A 27,157-nucleotide genomic window follows, 5' to 3' on the forward strand; every position below is an offset into this window, starting at 1 on the left:
CTTGACTCATTCACATATTACTGGTCACATGAAGACACAAGGTAGCAATTTCCTGTGTCAATCACAAGACAGAAGTGGAGCTGCTGGGCCACCATAAGCATCTTCACATAAGAGGAACTTTCTCAATGATTACCTTCTGAGTTACCGGAAGTCAGAGAAAATAGTTGCAAGCTCTCAATGCAAGTCTGTAAGAGTCTAATCTGCCTCTTTAGACTTACATCGAGTTATGACTTCCGGATAGCCCAGCATAATTAATCTAACACTCACTTTGGAAAGTAAACAGTTGTGTTTTAGTTAAATTTAAGTAAAAGTTGGCTTGTGTGTCTCAAATTCTAAATTCAAAGCTTGTGTATCACTGAAAATATAATTGCTTTATTTTGTTTTTACTTGCACTGTTAGCAGTAAGTGGTTTAATACTAACCCTTGCTTACTCTATGTGAAAAAATCATCAGTTCTTAAGGTGCTGTTTCTGCATTATATCACAGAACAATCAATTCGCAGCCACACAGAATGATTATGAAGGTCCAGCACTTCCCTATGTAGCACTTGAATATTTGGATTATTACTCACAGACTAAGGCTACTTTCACACTAGCGTCGGGCTCGGTCCGTCGCAGTGCGTCGGGCCGAGGTTACCGACGCTAGCGTTGTCTCCGCCACACAACGGGTGCAGCGGATGCTGCTTTTCAGCGCATCCGCTGCCCAATTGTGAGGTGCGGGGAGGAGGGTCCGGAGTTCCGGCCGCGCATGCGCGGTCGGAAAAGACGGACATGTCGCACAAAAAAAGTTACCTGTAGCGTTTTTTTGTGCTGACGGTCCGCCAAAGCACGACGCATCCGTCGCATGACGGATGCGACGTATGGCAATCCGTCGCAATGCGTCGTCAATACAAGTCTATGGGGAAAAAACGCATCCTGCAAGCACTTTTGCAGAATGCGTTTTTTCTGCAAAACGACGCATTGTGACGGATTGCAGTTTACGCTAGTGTGAAAGTAGCCTAAGATGATTCCATTTTCAATCTGTTTTATCAGAAGTGAAGTAGAACATCACAATTGCATTGGGCCTTTTTTTTATCTCTAGCTTGTTTACTCTGCTTGCTCCTACACAGTATAGACATAAAATGGCATTCCTTGGATGGCTTGCATCTTTTATACTGCTTATGATTGATGCAGAGCATTATGGTGAAGCTCGCGTGGCAATTCACATGCTCACTTAGTCTTCAGCATTGTGTGAGATGCCATCAGATGTAAATTGTCAAAATTTCTATGGAACAGCGAATTTCTAAAAATTTGACTCGAATTTGACCCGAATGTGATAGTCTGCAGTTCACCTATAGTAAAAGCGTATCTACATCATATCTTAGGAATAAATGTGATTGGGCAATCTTATGGCCCCTCTTAAAATTCATACTGTCAGTAAACATCAAGTACACCTTTCCTGTTTTGCATCCCATAGATACCTTTTTAATGCCATGATTATGAGTAATATTGGTATGTGGCAGAGTATAGAAGACATTTAGCTGTCAATCATACCTGCCTTCCTGAAATGGCTTTCTAACATCCAATGTGGTGGTATGAGGATCATCAAATTAGGTTTAACATAACTAAATCCCATTAAAAAATGTATAGTTCATTAAAAACGTAACCCTAAAGGTACCGTCACATTAAGCGATATAGACAACAATGCCGATCGCTGCAGCGTCGCTGTTTCGTCGTTGTGTGGTTGCTGGAGAGCTGTCACACAGACAGCTCTCCAGTGACCAACGATGCCGAAGTCCCCGGGTAACCAGGGTAAACATCGGCTTAGTAAGCGCAGGGCCGCGCTTAGTAACCTGATGTTTACCCTGGTTACCATTGTAAATGTTAAAAAAAAAAAAACCTACATACTTACATTCCGGTGTCTGTTGCGTCCCTCGCCGTCACCTTCCCTGCACTGTGTAAGCGCCGGCCGTAAAGCAGAGCGCTGACATAACCGCTGTGCTCTGCTTTACGGCCGGCCGGCGCTGACACAGTGCAGGGAAGCTGACGCCGAGGGACGCGACAGACACCGGAATGTAAGTATGTAGTTTTTTTTTTTTTTTTACATTTACAATGGTAACCAGGGTAAATATCGGGTTACTAAGCGCGGCCCTGCGCTTAGTAATCCGATGTTTACCCTGGTTACAAGTGAAGACATCGCTGAATCGGCATCACACACGCCGATTCAGCGATGTCAGCGGATGATCCAGCGACAAAATAAGGTGCTGGCCTTCTAGCTCTGACCAGCAATGTCACAGCAGGATCCTGATTGCTGCTGCGTGTCAAACACAACAATATCGCTATCCAGGACGCTGCAACATCACGGATCGCTATCGTTATCGCTGTAAAGTTGTTCAGTGTGAAGGTACCTTAACACAAACACGACAAAACACACATAAATATATTGGTTACCATATTAGCCAGATAAGAGCTCTTGTTTGTTTTAGCCCTATATGATACCAGGCATTCATTGGTACTAACAATAACTTTAATCATTCCCTGTGATTCTTACTAATTAGTCTCGGAGATTGGCACCCTAATTTAGAAGGATACGTTTTCCCCACTCAATGTTGACTTTCCCTAAACAGCCCTATATTTCCTTACTAGTCAGCGTCAAAGGTAAATCGAAAACGTTATTAATATTACTGTTTCTTTTAATATAAAATTTGCACTTACTTCTAGTACCATGTCAGGGAAATATTGCTTGATAATTTCATATGATTTCCCACTCATTGCGTAATGATATTTTTCAGCATTAACATTAAAATCCGAAGTAATTTCAGAGTCTGAGGTTATGTTATGTTTCACGGTGCTCTGAATAAAAAAGACATTCAATTATGTATTATATACCATTATTGTATCACAATCATTGATTGGCGGCACAGAGGCGCAGTGGTTAGCACAGCAGCCTTGCAGCACTGGAGTCCTGGGTTCAAACCCCACCAAGGACAACATCTGCAAAGAGTTTGTATGTTCTCTCTGTGTTTGCGTGGGTTTCCTCTGGGTACTACGGTTTCCTCCCACATTCCAAAGATATACTGATAGGGAATTTAGATTGTGAGCCCCACCAGGACAGTGATGATAATGTGTGTAAAGCGCTGCAGAATATGTTAGCGCTATATAAAAATAAAGATTATTATTATTATGAACTTAGAACAGTGTTCAAGATAGCCATCTAAAGAGATTGACAGTCTTAAACTTAAAGGGAAATTCCTCATTTATGGTACATTAATAAGATAGGCCATAAATGCCCAATATATGCAGGTTTCATTGTTGGGACCCACATCAATCCTGGCTTGCACTGTTAGGAATGGATATGTCACTATTTATAAACTGCCCCTTGAATTCCTTTCAATGACTGTTTCAACAATTGACGAATTAGTCATTTTTAGATCTTCCAAAGTGATAATGCCTGAACCTATTGGACATTTATGGCATAGCCTATTGATATGTCATGAATCTTGCAGAAGGGAACACTACTTAAATGTCTTTAATTTATAAATATCACAACTTATAAATTAATATAATCTAAAAAAGGCAACATGGAAATACATTGTGCTATATATCATAAACAAAACTGATCTAAATTATATTTATTGATACTGGGACCATTTTGAGAGTTCCTTGGTGGTCACACTTGGAAAAGTAACGACCACGGTTACCGAGAATGCTTGCTGATGATAAGTGTTATTTTCATCTGGATGTGCAGTCCATAACTGCACATCCAGTTGAAACTATTGTGGTGCAGAGAGTCACTGGCTCCCTGCACCACAATAGTCTATCAGACGCCAACAAATGTTGGCAGAGGGTCGCAGTCAACAAAATGACAGCATTGCACCGCCTTTGCTGGACAATAAAGGAGAAAGAGGAAGAAAGAGCCAATTGCAGTGTGACCCTAGACAAGTGAGACGAAGAGGCTGTTTTTTTATTTTTTTGTATTTTTATATGGAAAAGATCAGTATGGCAACATTACAAATATATTGTGCTCTATTCTAGCCAATTTGTAGGTGTCTTAGGCCAGAATGTGGACATTTACACATGCATGAGATCCACAATAATAATAATAATAATAATAATTTTATTTATATAGCGCCAACATATTCCGCACAATGGGGATATTAGTATATGATGGGAGAATGAAGGACATCACAAGTTTATAGGACCCTGAATAGGGGACACAATAGGTATATGAGGGCCAAAAAGGGTGACATTACAAGTATCTGGTTGCCAGAATGGAGGACATTGTAAGTGTATAAGGTTAGAATGGAGGACATTACAAGTCTATGGGGGACATTTTAAGTATGTGATAGCCAAAATGGAGGACATTACAAGTATACAAAGGACAGAATTGTGATTTTTAGAAGAATATGGGGGCTGAAATGGGGGAATACAATAAGTATATGGGGTCCAGAATCAAGGAATCGAGTATATGGGAACAAAATTGGGGACATTACAAGTAAATGGGGACCAAAACCGAGGACCTTATAAGTATAGGAGTGCCAGAATTAGGGACATTGTAATTATTTGGGCTCAGAATTGAGATATTATAAGAGCATGGTGTCCAAAATGGGGGACAGTACAACTCTATGAATGCATTACAAGTGTATGGGAGTCAGAATGGTGACATTTAAAGTGTATAGGGAACATTATAAGCGTATGGTGGCAAAAAATGAGGGACATTAAAAGTATATGAGGGCCAGAATGTGATACATTATAAATACATGGGGGCCAGAAAGCAGGACATTATAAATATATGTGTGCCAAAATAGAGGTCATTCTAAATGTATGAGGACTGGAATGATAGAAATTTCAAGTTTGTGGGGTCCAAAATTGGGAGACATAATAAGGTGGCCAGAATTAAAACCATTAAAAGTATAAGAGTGTCAGAATGGGGCACATTACAAGTGTATGGGGGCCAAGATTGGGGAACATAATAAGTATATGGAAGCCAGAATTGGTGAATATGTTTGACAGTCAGAATTTGGAACATTATAAAATTTCTGAGCCAGAATATTGGACATTATAAGTATATGGGTGCCAGAATGGGGAATATTACAAGGAGATACAGGCGAGAATGGGGACATTATAAGTACAGTGCCTTGCGAAACTATTTGGCTCCCTTGAACTTTCCAACTTTTTCCCACATATCATGCTTCAAACATAAAGATAAAAAATGTAAATTTTTGGTGAAGAATCAACAACAAGTGGAACACAATTGTGAAGTTGAACTAAATTTATGGGTTATTTTAAATTTTTGTGGAAATTCAAAACTGAAAAGTGAGGCGTGCAATATTATTCGGCCCCTTTACTTTCAGTGCAGCAAACTCACTTCAGAAGATCATTGTGGATCTTTGAATGATCCAATGTTGTCCTAAATGCCTAATGATGATAAATATAATCCACCTGTGTGTAATCAAGTCTCCGTGTAAATGCACCTGCTCTGTGATAGTCTCAGGGTTCTGTCTGAAGCACAGAAAGCATCATGAAGACCAAGGAACACAACAGGCAGGTCCGTGATACTGTTGTGAAGATGTTTAAAGCTGTATTTGGAAACAAAATGATTTCAAAAACTTTAAGCATCCCAAGGAGCACTGTACAAGTGATCATATTGAAATGGAAGGAGTATCATACCACTGCAAATTTACCAAGACCCGGACATCCCTCTAAACGTTCATCTCAAACAAGGAGAAGAGTGATCAGAGATGCAGCCAAGAGGCGCATGATCACTCTGGATGAACTGCAGAGATCTACAGCTGAGGTGGGACAGTCTGTCCATCAGACAACAATCAGTCGTATACTGCACAAATCTGGCCTTTATGGAAGAGTGGCAAGAAGAAAGCCATTTCTCAAAGATATCCATAAAAAGTGTTGTTTAAAGTTTGCAACAAGCCACCTGGGAGATACGCTAAACATGGGGAAGAAGGTGTTCTGGTCAGATGAAACCAAAATCAAACTTTTTGGCAGCAATGCCTAAAAATATGTTTGGTGAAAAGGCAACACAGCTCATCAATCTGAACACACCATCCCCACTGTCAAACATAGTGGTGGCAGCATCCAGGTTTGGGCCTGCTTTTCTTCAGCAGTGACAGGGAAGCTGGTTAAAATTAATGGGAAGATGGGGCGTAGCCAGCTGCTGAAGGAACAGGACGTGTTTTTCCTGTGCTCCTCTGCTGGACACCATAATCCACCTATTTCATCGCCTTACAAGACCAATCCGCAATATTTAGAGGTGCCGCTGGCCTGCCCTAAGTCCCTGGAGGCAATATATTGATTTATTTGGATGCCACGGACCCTGAGAGAGCGTGAGGCCTGGAGACGGTACTGGGCCTGATCAGAGACACCTCCGGCCCGCCATTGCAGCGAGGCACGCTGAGCTTTTTTCCCCTGCTGAATGGGATGATTCATTAGACCTTCCCCCTGTGTAGCTGGGAGCCGGAGGGGCGCCCCCGGGGCTTGGAGGCTGCAGAGAATCCTGTGGCTGGCGAGGGGCTGCGGCTCCGACGGAGGTGTTCCCGCCCGCTGCCTCTTCCGGCCGTCATTTCTACAGAGGACCCGGCATACCTGACCTCAGGATCGCGTCGACTTGCCTCCTCGTTGAGCGCTCCGGAGCCGTCTCCCGCCAAGCCGCCCGTCGCCTGGCTGAAAGCTGTTACCGCCGGGACCGCTGTGGAGGCTGGCTGGTGTGAAAAGACCGGCTGCTCGTTGCCGCCGGCCCGCTGCTTCTCCATCATCGGTGAAGAGAAGGATCAGGGCGGTGCGCCCTTGGCTCTGCAGATCAGCAGGACGGTGCCTGGGGAATCCCCTCGAGGTTAGTTCTCTGCGGCTGCGGCATCAAGAGTAGTTTGCAGCTCAGACGTGTGCCTTAAAGGCCCCTCCATCGTCAGCTGCAGTGATTCATAAGACTCGCTGAAGTCATTCTATGTCCCCTGGGGCTGTGGGAGACAGGCTGAGGAGACTGATAACGAACACATATAAGAACTGCTGTGTTTTGTAACTTGCCGGGGCTGCTCCTTACCCCCTGGGGCTGTGGGAGGTTGGCCGTGAGGAATAATAACAGCTACGCACAAAGCCTGCTGGGATTTGTAGTCCCCCCTGCAATAAAGCTAAAGCAAAAGGACTGCAGTCTCGCGGGCTGGGGGCAGGGCGAGCTGCAGCGTCATCAGGAAAGTGCAGACCACCCTTCTTGTAGTGCCTCTCTTACTGCTGCCCCATACCCACTATTTTTTGGGTCATTCTGGAGGAGACATAAACGTACTGATAACACTGCAGTGTGTCGCAAACATAAGCAACATATCTATTGAGCCTCTTGCTGCTTGGGGTGAAGTGCTTTTTCATTACTATTCATATATATTGGGACAGAGAAGGTGCCCTGGAAAACAGCAGTATAGCAACACCTAGTGTATAAGCTAAGATCTGGTGTCGAGTCTTGGAATACATATGCTATGCTCAACAAGACACAAATCTTTTTCGCTGATCTTACAGTGACACCTAGTGTCCATACTGAAATCTGGATCTGAACACAACAGAGAGATCAGTTCAATATCTTCTCCTTTTGTCCAAGTTATGTCTAAGGTAACCTAGTTATACATGGACGGCCGGTGATTTTAGAAGCTAACATCTTTAATTCTGTACAGCTATAATGGTGAAGACAAGTAAAGAATGCTCCAAGAATCTAACTCCAGCTCTCTACCATGGAAAACAGGGAGAGATGGAAAAGTTTCTCAAACATAAAGCAACAACCAAAGGCATATCTAAAAACTCTAACCCTAATACCGGCACTGAAGATTTAGTGGAAGACTCCGATTCTAGCGATGAGGCTTCTGGAAGCGACTTCCTCCAATCTGACTCAGGAAGACTATCTAGATCGTTCTTCAAGAAGTCACTGGCTCAGGCTATGAAACCCTTAGTTGCCGAAATTGCTGGCATGAGGGCGGATCTCTCACAAATAGGAAACGGAGTTGAAACATTAGAAAATACCCAATCTGCCATTGTTAATCAAGCAAATTCTTTGAAGGATCACCTGGAATTCCACAGACATCAGCTTAACAGTGCAGCTCTAGCGCTTGAAGATCAGGAGAATCGGAGCCGGAGAAAGAACATAAGAATCAAAGGATTGCCCGAAAGTGTGTCTCAAGAGATACTCGAGAAGGCTACCAAAGAGATTTTCGCCTTATTACTACCACAAGAGAAATGTGATCAAATCATTATTGAAAGGGTCCACAGGTTTCTGAGACCAAAACCTAGGTCCACGGACCCACCGAGAGATGTTATCTGTGGATTGCTGAACTATCTAGACACCGTGGCCTTAATGACAGCTTCCAGGGATAAAAAATCGCTCTGTAATGAGGGTTCCCCTATACAGTTATTTCAAGATCTGGCTTCTTCCACCCTGATGAAATGTAGGGTCCTGAGACCTTTGCTTGATTCCCTACGCTCCAAAAAAATCCTATATAGGTGGCTCTTTCCTTTTGGCCTGGCCATCCATGGTGGTGGTAAGCAGGTCATTGTTAGAAGCCCTGACAATCTCCCTGGAGTGTGGGAGTCTTTTGATCTTACTCCTCTGGAGATTCCCTCTTGGCTCTCCATGGACATGGATCCACACTCACCTACTCCCTTGAGAGCCATTGCAGGAGAACATGGTGACTGGACTCCAGTCAAGAAAGTGGCGTCCCCTAGACAGGGGAAAACGGGAGTTAAAAAAAAAGCTTCTCCCGTGAGCTTCTTACTATCCATACCATTGTCTAGACAATCAATTGCGCCACTTTTGTCTTCCACCGTTGTGGCTATCTTATGTAACAGTTATATATTGTTTTTTTGGATGTTAGTGCATTGTTCTTTCTATTTGGCAGATCGCCGCTCGTGCATGAGATTGCACCCACCCTATCTGCTATGGGAGGACCCCCTGGCCCCCACCTCTGCGGCAGATGGACAGTTTGTTTGTATATATGTATTACATTGTTCTTCCCCAAGTTTATGTATGTCCCCTTGTTATTTCTGATTTGGTACAGGTATAGGACTTTCTCAAGAGCCTACCGAGCTTCTTCATATGCCCAGCTATGACTAATTATAATTCCTCGGCCAACATAACTTTGGCCTCATACAATGTTCAAGGCATACGGTCCCCAAACAAAAGAAGTCAAATCCTGAGATTCCTACATTCTAAAAAGACAAGTATTGCCTTCCTACAAGAAACACATTTTAAACATAACAGAGTCCCAGACATGTCCAGATCCTACTTCCCTCACTGGTTCAACAGCACAGGTACCTCTTCCTTCAGAGGAGTTAGCATAATCATAAATAAAAATGTACCTTTTACTCTAAAAGACTCTCTGTCAGACTCTGAAGGTAGATTCATCTTCCTCAAAGGTCTTATTGCCAATACCAAAGTAACTTTCTGTAACCTCTACGCTCCAAACCGTGATCAAGTAAGCTGGCTATGTAAAACATTACAAACTCTGAAATTGTTCATGGAGGGAGTATTAGTGGTGGGAGGCGACTTCAACCTCCCTCTTGACCCGTTTTTAGACACATCTTCAGGGAAGACGCATCTGTCCCAAAAAACCCTCAGAAAACTACACCCTTCAATCATTAAATCTAATTGACACTTTGAGGACTTTACACCCCGCAGATAGGGACTACACCTTTTACTCGCCCCCCCACAACACCTACCACAGAATTGATTACCTTTTAACCCAGATACCTAGCCTTCAATTTATTAAATCGGCCTCTATTGACAACATAACATCAGACAATGCCCCTATCTTTCTAGAGATGAGCATTGACTCGCTGCCCAGACGGACAATGACTTGGTCCCTAAACGAGACTTTGTTAGATTCGGATATTCAGATAACTAAACTAGCAGACAAGCTTAACCGCTTCTTCCAGGAAAACTCCAATTTGGGTACCTCACCGGCCATCATATGGGAACCGCACAAAGCCGTTATGAGGGGCGAATTCATAGCTCTGGGTGCATTCGTCAAAAAAGAAAGATCAAAACATATAATATATATTTTACATCAAATTAACACCCTGGAGAGGATCCATAAAAAATCCCAAAGGAAGGTAATACAAAACGAGTTATTTGACTTGAGAAGTACTTTAAAAAACTTTCTTAACGTACAGTCTGCTAAAATCTATACGAGGAGCCAACATAAATTTTATCTACATGGTAATAGAGGCAGTAAGTTAATGACTTCATTACTTAAAAAACGCAATGAACGGAGGTTTATAAATCACATAGTATCATCTGATAAGTCACATAAATATAGGACTTCCGACATTGCAGAAGAGTTTAGATCTTTTTACGAAGGCCTTTATAATTTACCTACATCGCCACATTTGGGGGGCCCACCTGAAATTCTTACTAAGATGAACAATTTTCTCGCACCCCTTAAACTACCCAAAATCTCTGAGGAAGGTCAACAGAGATTACTAGCACCTATCTCCCCAAAATAGATACAGAACACTTTAACATTGATTCCCAATGGGAAGGCCCCAGGCCCTGATGGTCTGCCAATTAGGGTTGAGCGACCTTTACTTTTATAGGATCGGGTCGGGTTTCACGAAACCCGATTTTTTCAAAAGTCGGGTCGAGTGAAATCGGCCGATCCTATAAAAAAGTCGGGGTCGGGGCCGGCCGAAACCTGAAACCCAATGCAGTGCATTGGGTTTCCATGGTTCCCAGGGTCTGAAGGAGCGGAAACTCTCCTTCAGGCCCTGCGATCCATATTTTAGTGTAAAATAAAGAATTAAAATAAAAAATATCGCAATACTTACCCTCTGACGCGCCCTGGTACTAACCGGGAACCTTCCTTCCTTAGAATCAGCCTTCCAGGACCTTGCGGTGACGTCGCGGTGACGTCGCGGCTTGTGATTGGCCGCGCGGCCGCCCATGTGGCCGCTCGCGCGACCAATCACAAGCCACGACGTCACCGCAACGTCACCGAAGGTCCTGGAAGGGCTGATTCTTAGGAAGGAAGGCTGCCGGAAAGAAGCAGGGCGCGTCCGAGGGTGAGTATATACCTAATAGGTATAAACATATCGGGAATCGGTATCAGAATTCCGATTCTAGATTCAAAAGATCGCCGACTTCATGGCCGACCCCACACAGGGGTCGGGTCGGGTTTCATGAAACCCGACCTTGCCAAAAGTCGGCGACTTTTGAAAATTTTCGACCCGTTTCGCTCAACCCTACTGCCAATTAGTTATTACAAAAAATTCATTAAGCAACTTCTACCTCATTTAGTATCCCTATTTAATTCACTCCTGGAAGGTCAACCTTTACCTATGCAATCCCTAGAGGCCTTTATTTCTGTAATGCCTAAGGAAGGTAAAGATTCTACAGCCTGTTCAAACTATAGACCCATTTCCCTTCTTAACTCTGACATCAAGCTCTGGGCAAAAATCTTAGCCACTAGGTTGAGCCCCTATTTGCCTAAATTGATCCACTCAGATCAAGTGGGATTCGTGAGGGGAAGGGAAGGCAAAGATAATTCCGCAAAAATTATCCAGTCCATTACATTCGCAAAGAATAAAGGGATCCCCTTAGTTCTCCTGTCTACAGATGCCAAAAAGGCATTCGACAGGGTGAGCTGGTGCTTCATGGAACAAGCTTTGATTAAGTTTGGCTTCCAAAAACAGTTTATTGGCGCTATTCTCTCCCTCTACTCACAACCTACGGCTAAGGTACGAGTTAACGGCACCCTGTCAAATAGCTTCAATATTCAAAATGGTACAAGACAGGGGTGCCCACTGTCTCCATCTCTATTTATTTTGGTTATAGCAACACTAATTCAAAAAATACGCCAGGAAGCACTAGTCGAAGGCTTGAAGATTGGCTCATTGGAGCTGAAAACTTTAGCCTTCGCCGACGACTTGCTTTTTTTGATTACTAACCCCTCCCGGAAATTCTAGACATTTTTCAGCTATACGGGCATTTATCAAATTTTAAAATTAATACCACAAAATCGATTGCTTTAAACATTTCCCTTCCCCACTCCTGACTCTCCACATTGTACTCTCAGTGCCCCTTTTCTTGGTCGTCGCACTCAATAAAATATTTAGGTATATATATTACAAGAGATCCTAGCCACCTCTTCCAAGCTAATTATCCCACTTTATTCAAAAAGGTGCTAGGTTTACTGAAAACCTACAATTTGCCTACTTTGTCCTGGCTGGGACGCATTAACATCTTTAAGACTTACATTATGCCAATTATTCTATACACATTAAACATGGTTCCAATTAATGCTCCACAAACCTTTTTTAAAAACTTAAAATCTTTGATATCTATATTTATTTGGAAACAGAAACCAGCTAGAATTCCATACAGATTTCTCTCCCGCTCGGCAGTGGAGGGTGGTCTGAGAGTTCCTGATCCGACCCTGTATTTCAGAGCAGTACACATATCCAGATGGTTAAAGATAGTAGATAGCTACGAGAAGGGTAACTATAATAATGTGGATTTAGCACTTTTGGGGACGACGGGAATATCTTACCTATGGTCACTAGCTAAACCTCCTAACTATCTCAGATTAGATGAGGTGATTCTAACAACACTCAAAATAAGGCGCTCATTAAACAAAGAACTTCCATTAGATTCCTTCCCCTCTGCGTTTGCTCCAATATGTTCTATACCATTTTTATTAGATCCGAGCTACAGGGACCCATATAGATTGTGGTCCTCACTCCCCAAAGAGCTTTTAAGGAACTTCTATAAAGACATAATACTCCATGGAGGCACCTGGCCTCCTAACTCTCAAACGCAACCTAAAAACTTTCTCCAAGCACTACATATTAAACGTACGCTCATTAACTTCAAAAAGAAGTTTCCCCAGAGTTCTGTTTGGTCATGGCTTGACATAATGTTTAAAACCCCACATCCCGAAATGAAAAGCGTCTCCCGCGTTTACTTACAACTCAACTCCACCAACACCCATTCTAAACCTGCATTTCTTCTCTCCTGGGAAATAGAGATGGGGGTTACTTTTACAGAGATGCAAACCTCTAACATTCTAGCTAATGCACGGAGATTCTCTCGTTGCATACTACTTTAAGAAAACTCCTACAAGATTTTGACTAGGTGGCACTTGACTCCTGCCAGACTGACTCAGTTAGGCCTGTTAGACAATAGCACCTGCTGGCGCTGTCATAGTTCTCTGGGCCATCACACTCATGTTTTCTGGGAGTGTGCAAAATTGTTTAAGTTTTGGGGGGAAATTAACGAGTTTCTAAAAAAACTAAAACTGATTAAGTCTAATTTACTGGCTTCTGAAGTTCTACTCTCCTGTCCAACTATTAATTACAGACCCAAGAAACATAGACTTCTACCACTACTATTAAGTGCCGCTAAACACTTAATCACATTACACTAGAAAGATGTTTCCCCTCCAACCATAGCTGAATGGCTGTCCAAGGGAGACCAAATCTCAAGGCTCGAAGAATTATCTAGTTGGGAAATGAACAGCCACGATCTATATATGAGGGTTTGGGCACCCTGGAAAGAGATGCGAGCAGGTGGAAGTACTTAACTCACTTTGCATTGCTTAGTATGCCCATAAGGTCCATGGTTGTAGCTTGTGGTATTTTTATACAATTCGCCTGTATTTTGCAAAGACTAGATTTATTGTACCAATTCATGTTATACAAGTTGAGTTCCCCCTACCCTCCCCTTTGACCCTTCCCCCTTGTTTTCTCGTTCCCTTCCCCATCTTACAATACCCCTAACCTCAATCTACCACTCTGATTTCCCCTCTCCTTCTCTATTATGTTTATCAGTTTCCCATACTATTACACACGTGGTTTCTGAACTCTTAACATTGTTTACCGGTATACTTATCAAACTATGTGTGGTGGTTTTTTATATCTGTGATAATTCATAAATAAGGAATTTACAAAAAAAAATTAATGGGAATATGGATGGAGCCAAATACAGGACCATCCTTGAAGAAAACTTGTTGGACCTGAGACTGGGACTGAGATTTGTCTTACAACAAGACAATTATCCCAAACATAAAGCAAAATCTACAATGGAATGGTTCACAAATAAACATATTTAGGTGTTAGAAAGGCCAAGTCAAAGTCCAGACCTCAATACAATCAAGAATCTGTGGAAAGAGCAGAAAACTGCTGTTCACAAACGATCTCCATCAAACCTTACTAAGCTCGAGCTGTTTGCCAAAGAAGAATGGGCAAGAATTTCAATCTCTCGATGTACAAAACTGATAGAGACATACCACAAGCGACTTGCAGCTTTAATCGCAGCAAAAGGTGGCGCAACAAAGTATTAAGTTAAAGGGGCCGAATAATATTGCACGCCCCACTTTTCAGTTTTTGAATTTCCACAGGTGGTGCTATAGAATTCAAGTCCTCTTTTTCTCAGAAGAGGCAATTTGCATATTATGTTTCCCAGAGGAGCATTGCACGGCGAATAAGCCTCCTTACCTTGACAAACCAGAGATGGGATGTCACTCTCCATAAGGAGAAACGATACCCCTTAGACCCCAGTCCAGAGCCTCTCACCTAGCCAAATTAGTTCTTATGCTTCGCACTGACGAGGGCCAACAGCCCGAAACACCGTGTCTGCAAATTGAGAAACTAATTTGGCTTTTATCCTAAGTCATATTGCACAACTCGTTAAAGAGTTGATTGTGACTTGTAGGATCGCTACTTCCAACAGGTGGCGCTATAGAGTTTAAGTCCTCTTTTTCTCAGAAGAGGCAATTTGCATATTGAATTTCCACAAAAATTTAAAATAACCAATAAATTTTGTTCAGCTTCACAATTGTGTTCCACTTGTTGTTGATTCTTCATCAAAAATATACATTTGGTGTCTATGTTTGAAGCATGAAATGTGGGAAAAGGTTGAAAAGTTTAAGGGAGCCGAATACTTTCGCAAGGCACTGTATATGGTAGCCTGAATGGATGACTTCAATAGTTTAAATGGCAGTGCACATCATTGTAAGAGTGCTGGTCACAATAGGGGAAATCATTAATGTATGGGGTCACAGAGAGGGCTATTATTAATGGATTTGGACACAATGTATGGGACAATAAAGAAGGACATTAATAATGTCATCCATTGTGTCCCTTTAAATAATTTTTCCAAACTTTGTTAATGATCCCCATTGTGGACCTATATCCTAAAGGCTAAAATGGCGATGATAAAAATGTAACAGGGCATAAAAGGTGGTTGCTGTTACTGTTTGGGGCAGAAATGGTGTATGCTGCTACCTAATGCTTCCCACTGGGTAGGGGGGGCATTACTAGTGTGTTTGTGTAAAAAGACAGACATTACTCCTTTATAGAGACACAAAGGAGAATTTTACTATTGATTGGGTGCCACAAAAAGTAGATATTAGCATTAGCACCATTTGGTGGATGAATTTCTATTATATGGGGACACAAAGGGGGATATAGCTTCTTTAAAATATTTTCATTTTTGGGGATACATGTAGGGGTGCTAAAGGAAGCAACTGTTACTGTGTAGAGTGACAGGGCGGCACTATGTTGCTTACCTTTTTCATCCAGTGTAGTGCAGAAGAGGAGGAAAAAGTGGTGAGGGCACGCTAGAAGTAATCTACAGCGCTCCTATGTATAGTGTCACCATTTGTGATATTAATCTTAGTACTGTGGATTTTCTTAATGATTAGTATGGTAGTATTAATTGGTCACCACTATATAACCTGATAATTATATGGTCATGATATGTGGCAATATTTGACCCTTATATGTGGTATTATTGGAAAATTGGTCTTGGTATAGTTGGTTTTGTTTAGTTACAGGATGGGTGTTATATTCAGATGCTGTAATGTGGTATTATATGGACTTGATGTGGCATTGTTTTCCCCCTGTGAAATTGGTATAGTGAACTTTGCACAGTGTCAGTATAGGGATGAAAATATTTGTCATTAGGCAACTGTATGGCTATTACTAAGAAGCATTACTAAGAAAATTGTTTTAATGCTTTATTTTTTTATGAAATTTATACAGAGGGTGAACTCATATAACTTTCTATGCTCTGGCAATGCCAATGTGACCCATGTATCTGACCAACTTGCTGGTTGGGGTATGATGCCCAGATCAAAACTTTGCTCTAGTGCCAATAGAACCCTGGTCACACTACTAGCAAGCTAGCTGAGCTAATACAATAACATACAAAATATATTATAAATTAGGTAATAAAGTGAATTACAATGTGCAATCATTATTAAATGTCCCAACCTTAAAGGAAGCTGCTACATACAGATGTAAGGATTTACAAAAAATGTTTTGGTTTTAGTAAACAAAAAAACAGTAAATATTATTTTGCACTGCTTACAATCCGTTTTAAATGAACAATAGATTACAAAAAAATATTTTTTGTAAAACAGTCCATCTTTTTATTAATTTTGTAAGATTGAATTTCCTTTTAATCAAAACACAAAAGTTTCTGTCACTTTTCCCACATCAACCTGATACACAAGAATTACATTTTGGGTGTGTGATTTGTCCCTGTTACTTTCCAGCGACTGTCTTGTAAATGACGCAGGCCTTTCCCCATCAGGTTTGCAAGCTTCAAGTAGGAGTAAACTGGACTCATCAGGTACCATTCCAGAGCTCAGTCCCACTGTACAAGCCGTCTGAAGATTATCACCTTTCAAAAACAGAGTAATTAGAATGTTATGGTAGATAGCAGTGTTAAATAATGCATGCAGGCAAATGAATGGAGTGTGCAGACCCTTTAAACTAGACCGTGTAATAGAAATTTAATTCTGTAATGAGCTATTAACACATTCAGGCCCTGATTCATCATTTAATTTGCAGCATGTTTTCTGACATAAAAATGTTTCTAATAGTAATTTATGTTTGCACTGTATAAATTATTTCAGTTACGCATTTTTTTAAGGTATTTCCTAGTTTTCACTAAATTTTTATTTTTTGTTTGAGACTGTGCTGTCATATATTTCCTTATCCAGACCTTTTAACCTTATTTATCATTTGCAATTCTTCAAAATACCGCACAATTTTGAACAAATATGTTGTGGTCACAGATGAAAAGAAAGGGACAATAATTTTAAGGTTAAAATACCTTTATCGGTGAGGGTAATGAGAAGTAGCACTACGTGCAAAAAGAGGTGCCTGCACAAGTTAAAATGTAACACTTGATTAACCAAAATAGAAAATCACGTAAAAAACAGAACAGCAGGGGATTTAGGCAAAGGATTATACAAAAATGTTGTATAAATAGACAAGCATCAAAAGCAGGATACTTAAACAATGAAAGCAGAGGCCCACAAGGACAATGTCTCACAGTAGGAGTTTGACTGAATACACTGAATACACTAGTACAAACATCTGAATACAAAAAAGTGAATAAATGGATATACTGCTCTGGAAAAATTTAAGAGACCACAACATCAAAACCCTGTCATGAGCAGCCCAATCTCCAGACCTGAACCCCATTAAAAACCTCTGGAATGTAATCAAGATGATGGATAGTCACAAGCCATCAAAGAAAGAAGAACTGCTTACATTTTTGCTCCATAAGCAGTGTGAAAGACTGATGGAAAGCATGCTAATACGCATGAAAGCTGTGATTAAAAACCTTGAATTTTTCCACAAATTATTGATTTCTGAACTCTTCCTGAGTTAAAACTTTAGTAATGATGTTTCTAAATGATTATGAACTTGTTTTCTTTGCATTATTTGAGGTCTCAAAGCCTTGTTTTTTTTGTTTTTGTTAAATTTTGAACATTTTTTTTTGTGAGAAAAAAATACAAAATGTATTGCTTGGAAATTCAGAGACATGTTGTCAGAAGTTTATAGAATAAAAGAACAATTTACATTTTACTCAAAAATATACCTATAAAAAGAGAAATCTGAAAAACTGAAAATTTTGCAGTGGTCTCTTAATTTTTTCCAGAGCTGCATATGTATCAAGGGTATAAATAGCCAGGCTATATGCAAATGGATTAAAACAGGGTGTCACAGAAGGTACATACATAAACAGCAAGGATAATGTATGAATAAATGTTATATAACATGTACAAAGTGTGACAACACAATTAAGATCCACAGATGCAAAGCCAGTGAAGGAGTAATGGTAATAGCATTAAATCAATAGGGCAAGCTAACACAAGTTGGCAGTGTAAAGCCTGTTGGAGTAGTCCAAAGTCCAAAATAGGATGGAGTAATGTGGGCATGGGCACAATGTGAATTTGTGGTTCGCGGTTACTGGTGCGATGCACATCAAGACATGCGTTTCGGAACATGTCTTTCATCAGGGGGTGTCAGCCGTTGTGAACTGGAGGCTTAAAAAGAAGGGGACGGTGCTGCCAATAGGTGGAGACCAAATGGTGAATGATGCATGTACGCCAGGGGAAACCGGAAGTCACAAGCTCCTGCGTCACGCGACCGATCACATGATCGCGACTTGGTGTCTAGGAAACATAGAGACACAGGAAGCAGGGAACTCCAGGAATACTGACAGCGCATGCGTACAGATCCAGTCAAGTCATATTAATCAAAGGAAAAAGGGAATGGTGAAGGATAATGATAAATACTAACTAAAGAATATGTGGACACAATGTGTAAGAAACATCAATAAGAAAAATGATGATGGTATATAAATAATAAAGTGTGTTGTGGATAACTAGAGAGTGGAATAAAGTGAGAAGTGTGAATATGTGCAGGGAGGGCAGAGAGGTGAAGCGGGAAAGGGGAAGGAAAAGTATGTGGTGATGTAAGAATACAAATAAGTATGCTTGTTCACAAAAATCATGTCAACAATTGAAAATCAAGAGTAAATGGAAAAAATAAAATAATTATGGACAAAAAATAAATATAGTAAAATAGTATAAATTGTTAATGATGAAATAGATACAAATAGTGGGTGAAATGGATAAGAAGGAGAGGGAATGAGAGAGGGAGTGGAAGGAGGAAGGAGGAGAAAGGGGGAAGGTGGGGGAATGGGAGGATTGGAAATAAATGATGAATAATTAATGATAATGAAAAAGAAACCCATATATAGAGAAGGAAATTATACAATAAGAGAAAGGGGTGGAAAGAGGGAAGGATAGAGAATGAAGGGGGGAGAAGGAAAGAGGGAAAGATAGGAAAACAGAGGATTGGCACCAGAATTGGATAGATAATTCAGTGAATTAATGCCAATTTTTGTAATGTATAGGTCAATTTCCCCGCAGCTTGATGCGACTCTATGTATGACCATCTCTCCAGCAGAAACATCCAATTGGGCCAAGCATCCGAAAGGACCAGAGCCATACAAATTGCAGATCATATAGTGGCAAGTATTGGTAAATAAACAAGTAGATAAAAAAGATAAAAAGAGAAATTAAAAAAAAATACATGAAAAAGCAATATAATAATCCATATATAGGAAAAATATTAAAACCATTCAAAGACTGTGAAATGATTTATAGGAATGAAACAAAGCAAAGATTTTCATTAAGGCCAAAAAGGGATACGGTGTTTAGGGTCCAGATCCATTCAGTTTCAAGTTTCACCAGTGCTGCACTGATATTGCCACTTCTAATTTTTGCTTGTATCATGTCAATCCCAAAGAAACGTAAAGAAGAGGCATCGCAATTATGGTGTATCTTAAAGTGTCTAGGTAAAGTTTTAAGGAGAGAAAGATCTTGGATTTTTTTAGCTGCCGTAATGCCCAATTCATATTCTCGCACCCGTACTTTAAATTGATGGGTTGTTAAGCCTACATAAATGGGCTGACATGGACATGTAGCATAGTAAATTATGGCTTTAGCTGTACATGCTTGATATTAAAGGTTTGGGAGTTATCTGAGTTGGAAAAAGTTTTGGCCCTGTCAATGTTGGGAAACGTGACACATTTGCCACAAGATTTGCAACCCCAAGGAGGTTTGGAGGCCAAAAGGAAGGTGGTAGGTTCGTTTGTATAGTGACTTCTGACAAGGACATCAACTATATTCTTAGCGCTCCTGTATGTAAAATTGGGCTTAGTGTCTACATAGTGTGATAAAACCAGGTCGGCATTGAGTATAGGCCAAGATTTATCTAAATATCGTCGCATCCTGTAGATATGCCCATGATATTGTGCATTAAATCTGACAGGTTGATTAGAAGCAGATGGTCTCTAAGAATAGAGAGCCTCATATTGTGTGGTTTGTTTTGCTCTATAATAGGCTCTCTTAATAGAGCAACGGCTGTAGCCCCAGTTGAGAAATCTAGATTTCAGATCATCGGCCTGGCATTCAAAATCATCGTTGTTTGTTCAAATTCGGCGTAGGCGCAAAAATTAACCAACAGGTATTGATCGGATCATGGTTGGAGGGTAGGATGAAGGGACAAGGAGCAAGGAATTAACAGATGTGGGCTTCCAGAACATATCAGTCTGCAGACAGTTTCATAATCCCTTCTAACAGTAACATCCAAAAAATCAATTGAGTCTTTATCCGAATGGTATGTGAGATGTATATTGGATTGATTATTATTTAATTCAGAAATAAAATTTTGGAGTAATTCAGCCAATCCCTACCAGACTAAAAATATGTCAACAATGTACCATGTCCAAAAAAGGACACTGTCTATTGACAGCGGACTGTCTGAAAGGAAGAGGTCCCTCTCCCACAGTCCCAGGAATAGATTGGCATAAGATGGTGCAAAGGATCCCCCCATAGTTGTCCCCTGGAGCTGCAGGTAGAATGACCCCTTAAATAAAAAGAAATTATGATATAGAGAGAACTGAAGTAGTTGAATAATAAATTGGCCCATAGTTGGAGTGATGGATGAGGTTTGTAAAAAGAACTTTGTCGCTCTGAAACCATCCACATGGCGAATGTTAGTGTACAGTGACTCGACATCACACGTCACCAGCAGGGTATCAGATTCAATGTGAAGTCCATCTACCTTTTTCAAGAAATCACTAATATCCTTGATAAAGGCTAGCATTATCCCTATGGGCAGCATGGGCATGTGGGCAGCACGGTGGCGCAGTCGTTAGCACAGCAGCCCTGCAGCTCTGGAGTCCTTGGTTCAAACCCCACCAAGGACAACATCTGCAAAGAGTTTGTATGTTCTCTCCATGTTTGCGTGGGTTTCCTCCGGGCACTCCGGTTTCCTCCCACATTCCAAAGACATACTGATAGGGAACCTAGATTGTGAGCCCCAACGGGGACAGTGATGATAATGTGTGCAACCTGTAAAGCACTGCAGAATATGTTAGCGCTCTATAAAAATAAAGATTATTATTATTATTATCCCTACTAATTTCTAAAGCTCGGAATCCACAAATCTATTTATGTTCTCCAGGGAATTACCACATCCTGGTATAATTGGTCGTTCTGGTGGTGTGGTGTGGTATTGATGGACTTTAGGCAGTTAATATATGGTGGAAATTGAAGGTTCACATACTTGAAGGGCTGTGAAAAGTTCTTTGGAAATAACTAGAGATGGGGAACCCGAACAGTAAAGTTTGGCGTCCGTACTGAACACCTACTGTTTGAGCACAGACACCAAACTCGGACTTCACCAGGAAGTCCGTGTTACTTTTCGAGTTCATCTGCCCCAACATCGGTGTTTGTCACTCTGTCATGTGCATGACAGCATGGCAAACACATCGCTTCTCATCGGTGGTGAAATCTTCCCGTCGGTCAGAGATCTGCAGTTCCCACGCTGTCAAAAGACAGCATGTGCACTCAGCAGTGATCTAAGGTATAAAGTTTACTTCCGGTCACTGGTGTCAGCTGATGGGACTACTGGTTCCATCATCTGACACCTGCAGTTGCTAATAGCAGAGAGAGCAGGAGCAGTGGATGAGAATATTCATCAGCCACTCCAGTAAATAAGTAATTTTAAAAAATGGCATGGATTCCCTTGTATTTTTGCTAACCAGCCAGGCAAAACTCACAGCTGGGGACTGCAAACCTCAGCTCTCAGCTTCAGCAAGGGTAGTTATCAAGAATAGAGGGGTTCCCACGCTGTTTTTTAACATTATTTACATGAATAGTTTAAAAAAAACAGAGTAAGGTCCCCCCATTTTTGACAACCAGCCTTGCAAAGCAGACAGCTGGCAGCTAGTATTATCAGGCTCGTAAGAGGCCATGGATATTGGCTGCCCCAGCCTAAAAATAGCAGTCCGCACCTGCCCAAAGAAGGCACATCCATTAAACGTGCCAATTCTGGCGCTTTGCCTTGCTCTTCTCATTTGCCCTGTAGCGGTGGCAAGTGGGGTGATAGTTGGAGGGTTGATGTCACCTTTGTATTGTCAGGTGACATCGAGCCCCGAGGTTAGTAATGGAGAGGCATCAATATGACACCCCTATTACTAACCCCAGAGTCACATTGTAAGAAAACAAACACCCAGAAAAGTCTTTTAATTGAAAGAATGACAGACTCCTTTAATAATCTTAATGAAACCATACTTATGACCTCACCTATTTCCACCGAAGCCCTCGACTCCTGTAACAAAACTAAAATAAAAAACAACAACATACCACACCTGTCCGTGGTTCTGTCCCACGCCGTAATCCATGTCTGGGGATAAACCGTTTTAACCTAGATGGTGCCAAGATGCGACTGTCCAGACAGAGAACCACTGGTGACTGAGCGGCTGCGAGCGTGGCCTCAATGATCAGTGGTGACATCATCGAGGTTACGTCCGGTCACTGTGGCGCCGTTCCCAGCCGGGCTGAACTGCGATGACCTCGGTAAGATCCCCGCTAGCAGCGTGGGAGTTTTTCTCACAGTGCTAGCGGGGATCTCATCAAGGTTACCGCAGTTCAGCCTGGCTGGGAGCACAGCCTCAGTGACATTAGCTCTATTCACTCAGGCTGCGCTCACAGCAGCTGATTTGCCAGTGGTTCTTAGCCTGGATGGTCACATACTGGCACCGTCCTAGTTGAAAACTATTTCTTTCCAGACATGGATTACGGTATGGGACAGAACCACAGACAGGTAAGGTATATTGTTGTTTTATTATTTTAGTTTTATTACAGGAGATCGAGGGCTTCGGTGGAATTAGGCGAGGTCATAAGTACGGTTTAATTAAGATTATTAAAGGAATCTGTGTCATTCTTTCAGGTAAAGGACTTTTTTTCTGGGTGTCTGTGTGACTATGGGGTTAGTAATTGGGGTGTCTTATTGACGCCTCTCCATTACTAACCTCGGGGATTGATGTCACCATACACAACAAAGGTGACATCAACCCCCCAACTATCATCCCAGTTGCCACAGCTACAGTGCAAATGGAAAGATCTGGGCAAAGATCCAGAATTGGTGAATCTAATAGATGTAACTTTTCTGGGCTTTTTAAGCTGGGGGCAAAGATCCATGGCCCTTTACCAGTCTGAAAATACCAACCCACAGCTGTCTGCTTTAGCAAGACTGGTTGTCAAAAATGGGGGGACCCACTCCAGTTTTTTAATTATTTATTTAAATATTTAAAAATACAGCGTGGAGACCTTTCTATTCTTGTTAACTAGCCTTGCTGGAAGCTGACAGCTGAGGGTTGCTGTCCCCAGCTGTGAGTTTTGCCTGGCTGGTTAGCAAAAATACAGGGGAACCCACTCTGATGTTTTTTAAAATTATTTATTTACAGGGCAGGAGCGGATGATGAATACTCTCATCCGCCACTCCTGCTCTCACTGTAATTAGCAGCAGTAGGTGTCGGATGATGGGATCAGTAGTCCCATCAGCTGACACCAGTAACCGGAGGTAAACTTTTTATCTTCGATCACAGCTGAGAGCTCACGCTGTCTTTTGACAATGTTGAAACCGTGGTTCTCTGACCGGCAGGGATGCTTTCACCGCTGATCAGAAGCGGTGTTTGCCGCGCTGTCATGCACATGACAGCGAGGCAAACACTGGATGTTAGGGCCCCCCATTCAAGTGAATGGGGTCCAGGTTCGGTTTGGGTACTGTTCTGGCACTCAAATCCAAAATTTTTGTAACTGTTCAGTCAGACCCGTTAGACCCAAACATCTAGGTGTCCACCTATCTCTAGAAATAACTTCATTGTCTTTGGCTGTTTGTAAAATAGTTAGGAATTCAGCAGGAAATTGGATCAAGGGATTGAATGTCAATTTCCTATATCAAACAGTGTTTTTCAGTTGACAAAAGGCCTCTACCTCCTGCATAGATTTGTGCCAGACGGCAACATTGCTACCCCTGTCAGCTGGTTTAAATATGACATCCTGTAGACTTTGTAATCTCCTGTAGAATTTGAGTTTTTTCTCTCTGCTCAAATTGTTAGAAGTGGGATGTCGAGGGACTTTATCGTCCTTACTCATCATCTTGACAAAAATGTCAATTGTAGGGCATGTAGATAGAGGGTGAAATTTGTCTTATCGTGGTTGAATAGTTTTGGGTATCTTACGTAATTCGGTAGGGTTGTGCTCCTTTGCTAAATCCCCCAGGGTGGCTAGTGCCTCCTGTTACATCTCTGTAGGAAATAATTTAAAGATGATTTCATAATGAAAAAAAAACGTTTGAGTAGTAGTTTACTCGCAAACAAATGCAAATCTTTAATAGCAGTAAATTTGTCAAATTGTGTCGTGAGGAAAAAAAACATAAGGCCCTTATTTAACACATTGAGTTGAGTGGAAGAAAGATATGAGAACTAAGGTTAGTTACCTTAGACAAATTCCTGTAGATCTCAGGTGAATATCTGAAGTTGTGTTTGCTGGGAGGAAAATATGCAAATTGTCTCTTCAGAGAGGAAGAGGAGTAGAACTCTAGTGCCACCTATTGGAAGTAGCAATCCTAACAGTCAATGTTGACTCTTTAACGAGCCTTGTCACATGACTTAGGAAAATAGCCAAGCCAGAATCCTAAGTCATGTGACAAGGCTCGTTAACCCCTTTACCCCTAAGGGTGGTTTGCACATCAATGACCAGGCCAATTTTTACAATTCTGAGCACTGTCCCTTTATGAGGTTATAACTCTGGAACGCTTCAACGGATCCTGGTGATTCTGACACTGTTTTCTCGTGACATATTGTACTTCATGATAGTGGTAAAATTTCTTTGATATTACCTGCATTTATTTGTGAAAAAACGGAAATTTGGTAAAAATTTAGAAAATTTTGCAATTTTCTAACTTTGAATTTTTATGCAATTAAATCACAGAGACATGTCACACAAAATACTTAATAAGTAACATTTCCCACATGTCTACTTTACATCAGCACAATTTTGGAACCAAATTTTTTTTTTGTTATGGAGTTATAAGGGTTAAATTTGACCAGCAATTTCTCATTTTTACAACACCATTTCTTTTTTAGGGACCATATCTCATTTGAAGTCATTTTTAGGGGTCTATATGATAGAAAATACCCAAGTGTGACACCATTCTAAAAACTGCACCCCTCAAGGTGCTCAAAACCACATTCAAGAAGTTTATTAACCCTTCAGGTGTTTCACAGGAATTTTTGGAATGTTTAAATAAAAATGAACATTTAACTTTTTTTCACAAAAAATTTACTTCAGCTCCAATTTGTTTTATTTTACCAAGGGTAACAGGAGAAAATGGACCCCAAAAATTGTTGTACAATTTGTCCTGAGTCCCCAACCCTAACTGTAGCCTTAACCCTAGCCCTAACCCTAGCCATAACCCTAGCCCTAACCCTAGCCCTAACCCTAGCCCTAACCCTATTCCTAACCCTAACCCAAGCCCTAACCCTAGCCCTAACCCAAACCCTAACCCTAACCCTTACCCTAACCCTAGCCCTAACCCTAACCCTAGTCCTAACCCTAGCCCTAACCCTAGCCCTAACCCTAATGAGAAAATGGAAATAAATACATTTTTTTCAGTTTTTTTATTTTTCCCTAACTAAGGGGGTGATGAAGGGGGGGTTGATTTACTTTTATACTGGGTTATTTAGCGGATTTTTATGATTGGCAGCCGTCACACACTGAAAGACGCTTTTTATTGCAAAAAATATTTTTTTGTGTTACCACATTTTGAGAGCTATATTTTTTCCATATTTGAGTCCACTGAGTCATGCGAGGTCTTTTTTTTTGCGGGACGAGTTGACGTTTTTATTGGTAACTTTTTCGGGCACGTGACATTTTTTGATCGCTTTTTATTCCGATTTTTGTGAGGCAGGATGTCCAAAAACCAGCTATTCATGAATTTCTTTTGGGTGAGGCGTTTATACCATTCCGCGTATGGTAAAATTGATAAAGTAGTTTTATTCTTCGGGTCAGTACGATTACAGCGATACCAATATCATTTTTTTATGTTTTGGCGCTTTTATACTATAAAAACTATTTTATAGAAAAAAAAATAATTATTTTTGCATCGCTTTATTCTGGGGACTATAACTTTTTTATTTTTTTTCCTGATGATGCTGTGTGGTGGCTCGTTTTTTGCGGGACAAGATGACGTTTTCAGCGGTGCCATGGTTATTTATATCTGTCTTTTTGATATTCCACTTTTTGTTTGGCGGTATGAGAATAAAGCGTTGTTTTTTGCCTCGTTTTTTTTTTTACGGTGTTCACTGAAGGGGTTAACTGGTGATATAGTTTTATAGGTGGGGTCGTTATGGACGTGGTGATACTAAATGTGTGTACTTTTATTGTTTTTTATTATTATTTAGATAAAGAAATGTATTTATAGGAACAATATTTTTTTGGGGGGAGGAGGGAATTTTTTGGAATTTTTATTACAATTTTTTTTACACATTATAATATTTTCTTTTTACACTATAACATTGCCCCAGGGGGGGGAATCATGTTATAGTGCAAGATCGCTGATCTGACACCTTGCTGTGCAGTGTGTCAGATCAACGATCTGACATGCACAGCTCCAGGCTTCACAGTGCTTGCTCTGAGCAGGGGCTGTGAAGCCACCTCGCTCCCTGCAGGACCCGGATGCTGTGGCCATTTTGGATCTGGGCCTGCTGCAGGGAGGGAGGTAAGGCAACCCTTGCAGCAATGTGATCACATCGCGTTGCTGCGGGGGTCTCAGGGAAGCCCGCAGGGAGCCCCCTCCCTGTGCGATGCTTCCCTATACCGCCGGCACACCGCGATCATGTTTGATCGCGGTGTGCCGGGGGTTAATGTGTCCGGGGTGGTCCGTGACCGCTCCTGGCACATAGCGCCAGATGTCAGCTGCGATAGGCAGCTGACACCCGGCCACGATCGGACGCGCTCCCCCCGTGAGCGCGGC

The 27,157-nt window shown here is 41.4% G+C and overlaps 1 protein-coding gene across 1 annotated transcript in view; it reads right to left on the bottom strand.

The window, feature by feature from the left end:
• Positions 1–27,157, bottom strand: part of LOC138638119 (probable cation-transporting ATPase 13A5) — a 611,270-nt gene that overhangs the window by 165,448 nt on the left and 418,665 nt on the right. The window contains exons 19-20 of the mRNA XM_069727143.1: positions 16,486–16,649; positions 2,693–2,830 (exon numbers count right to left, since the gene is read on the bottom strand). Coding sequence (XP_069583244.1) covers positions 2,693–2,830; positions 16,486–16,649 — 302 coding nt within the window. The remainder of the gene's footprint in view (positions 1–2,692; positions 2,831–16,485; positions 16,650–27,157) is intronic.

This window comes from Ranitomeya imitator, chromosome 5, assembly GCF_032444005.1.
Source record: "Ranitomeya imitator isolate aRanImi1 chromosome 5, aRanImi1.pri, whole genome shotgun sequence".
Classification (NCBI taxonomy): domain Eukaryota; kingdom Metazoa; phylum Chordata; class Amphibia; order Anura; family Dendrobatidae; genus Ranitomeya; species Ranitomeya imitator.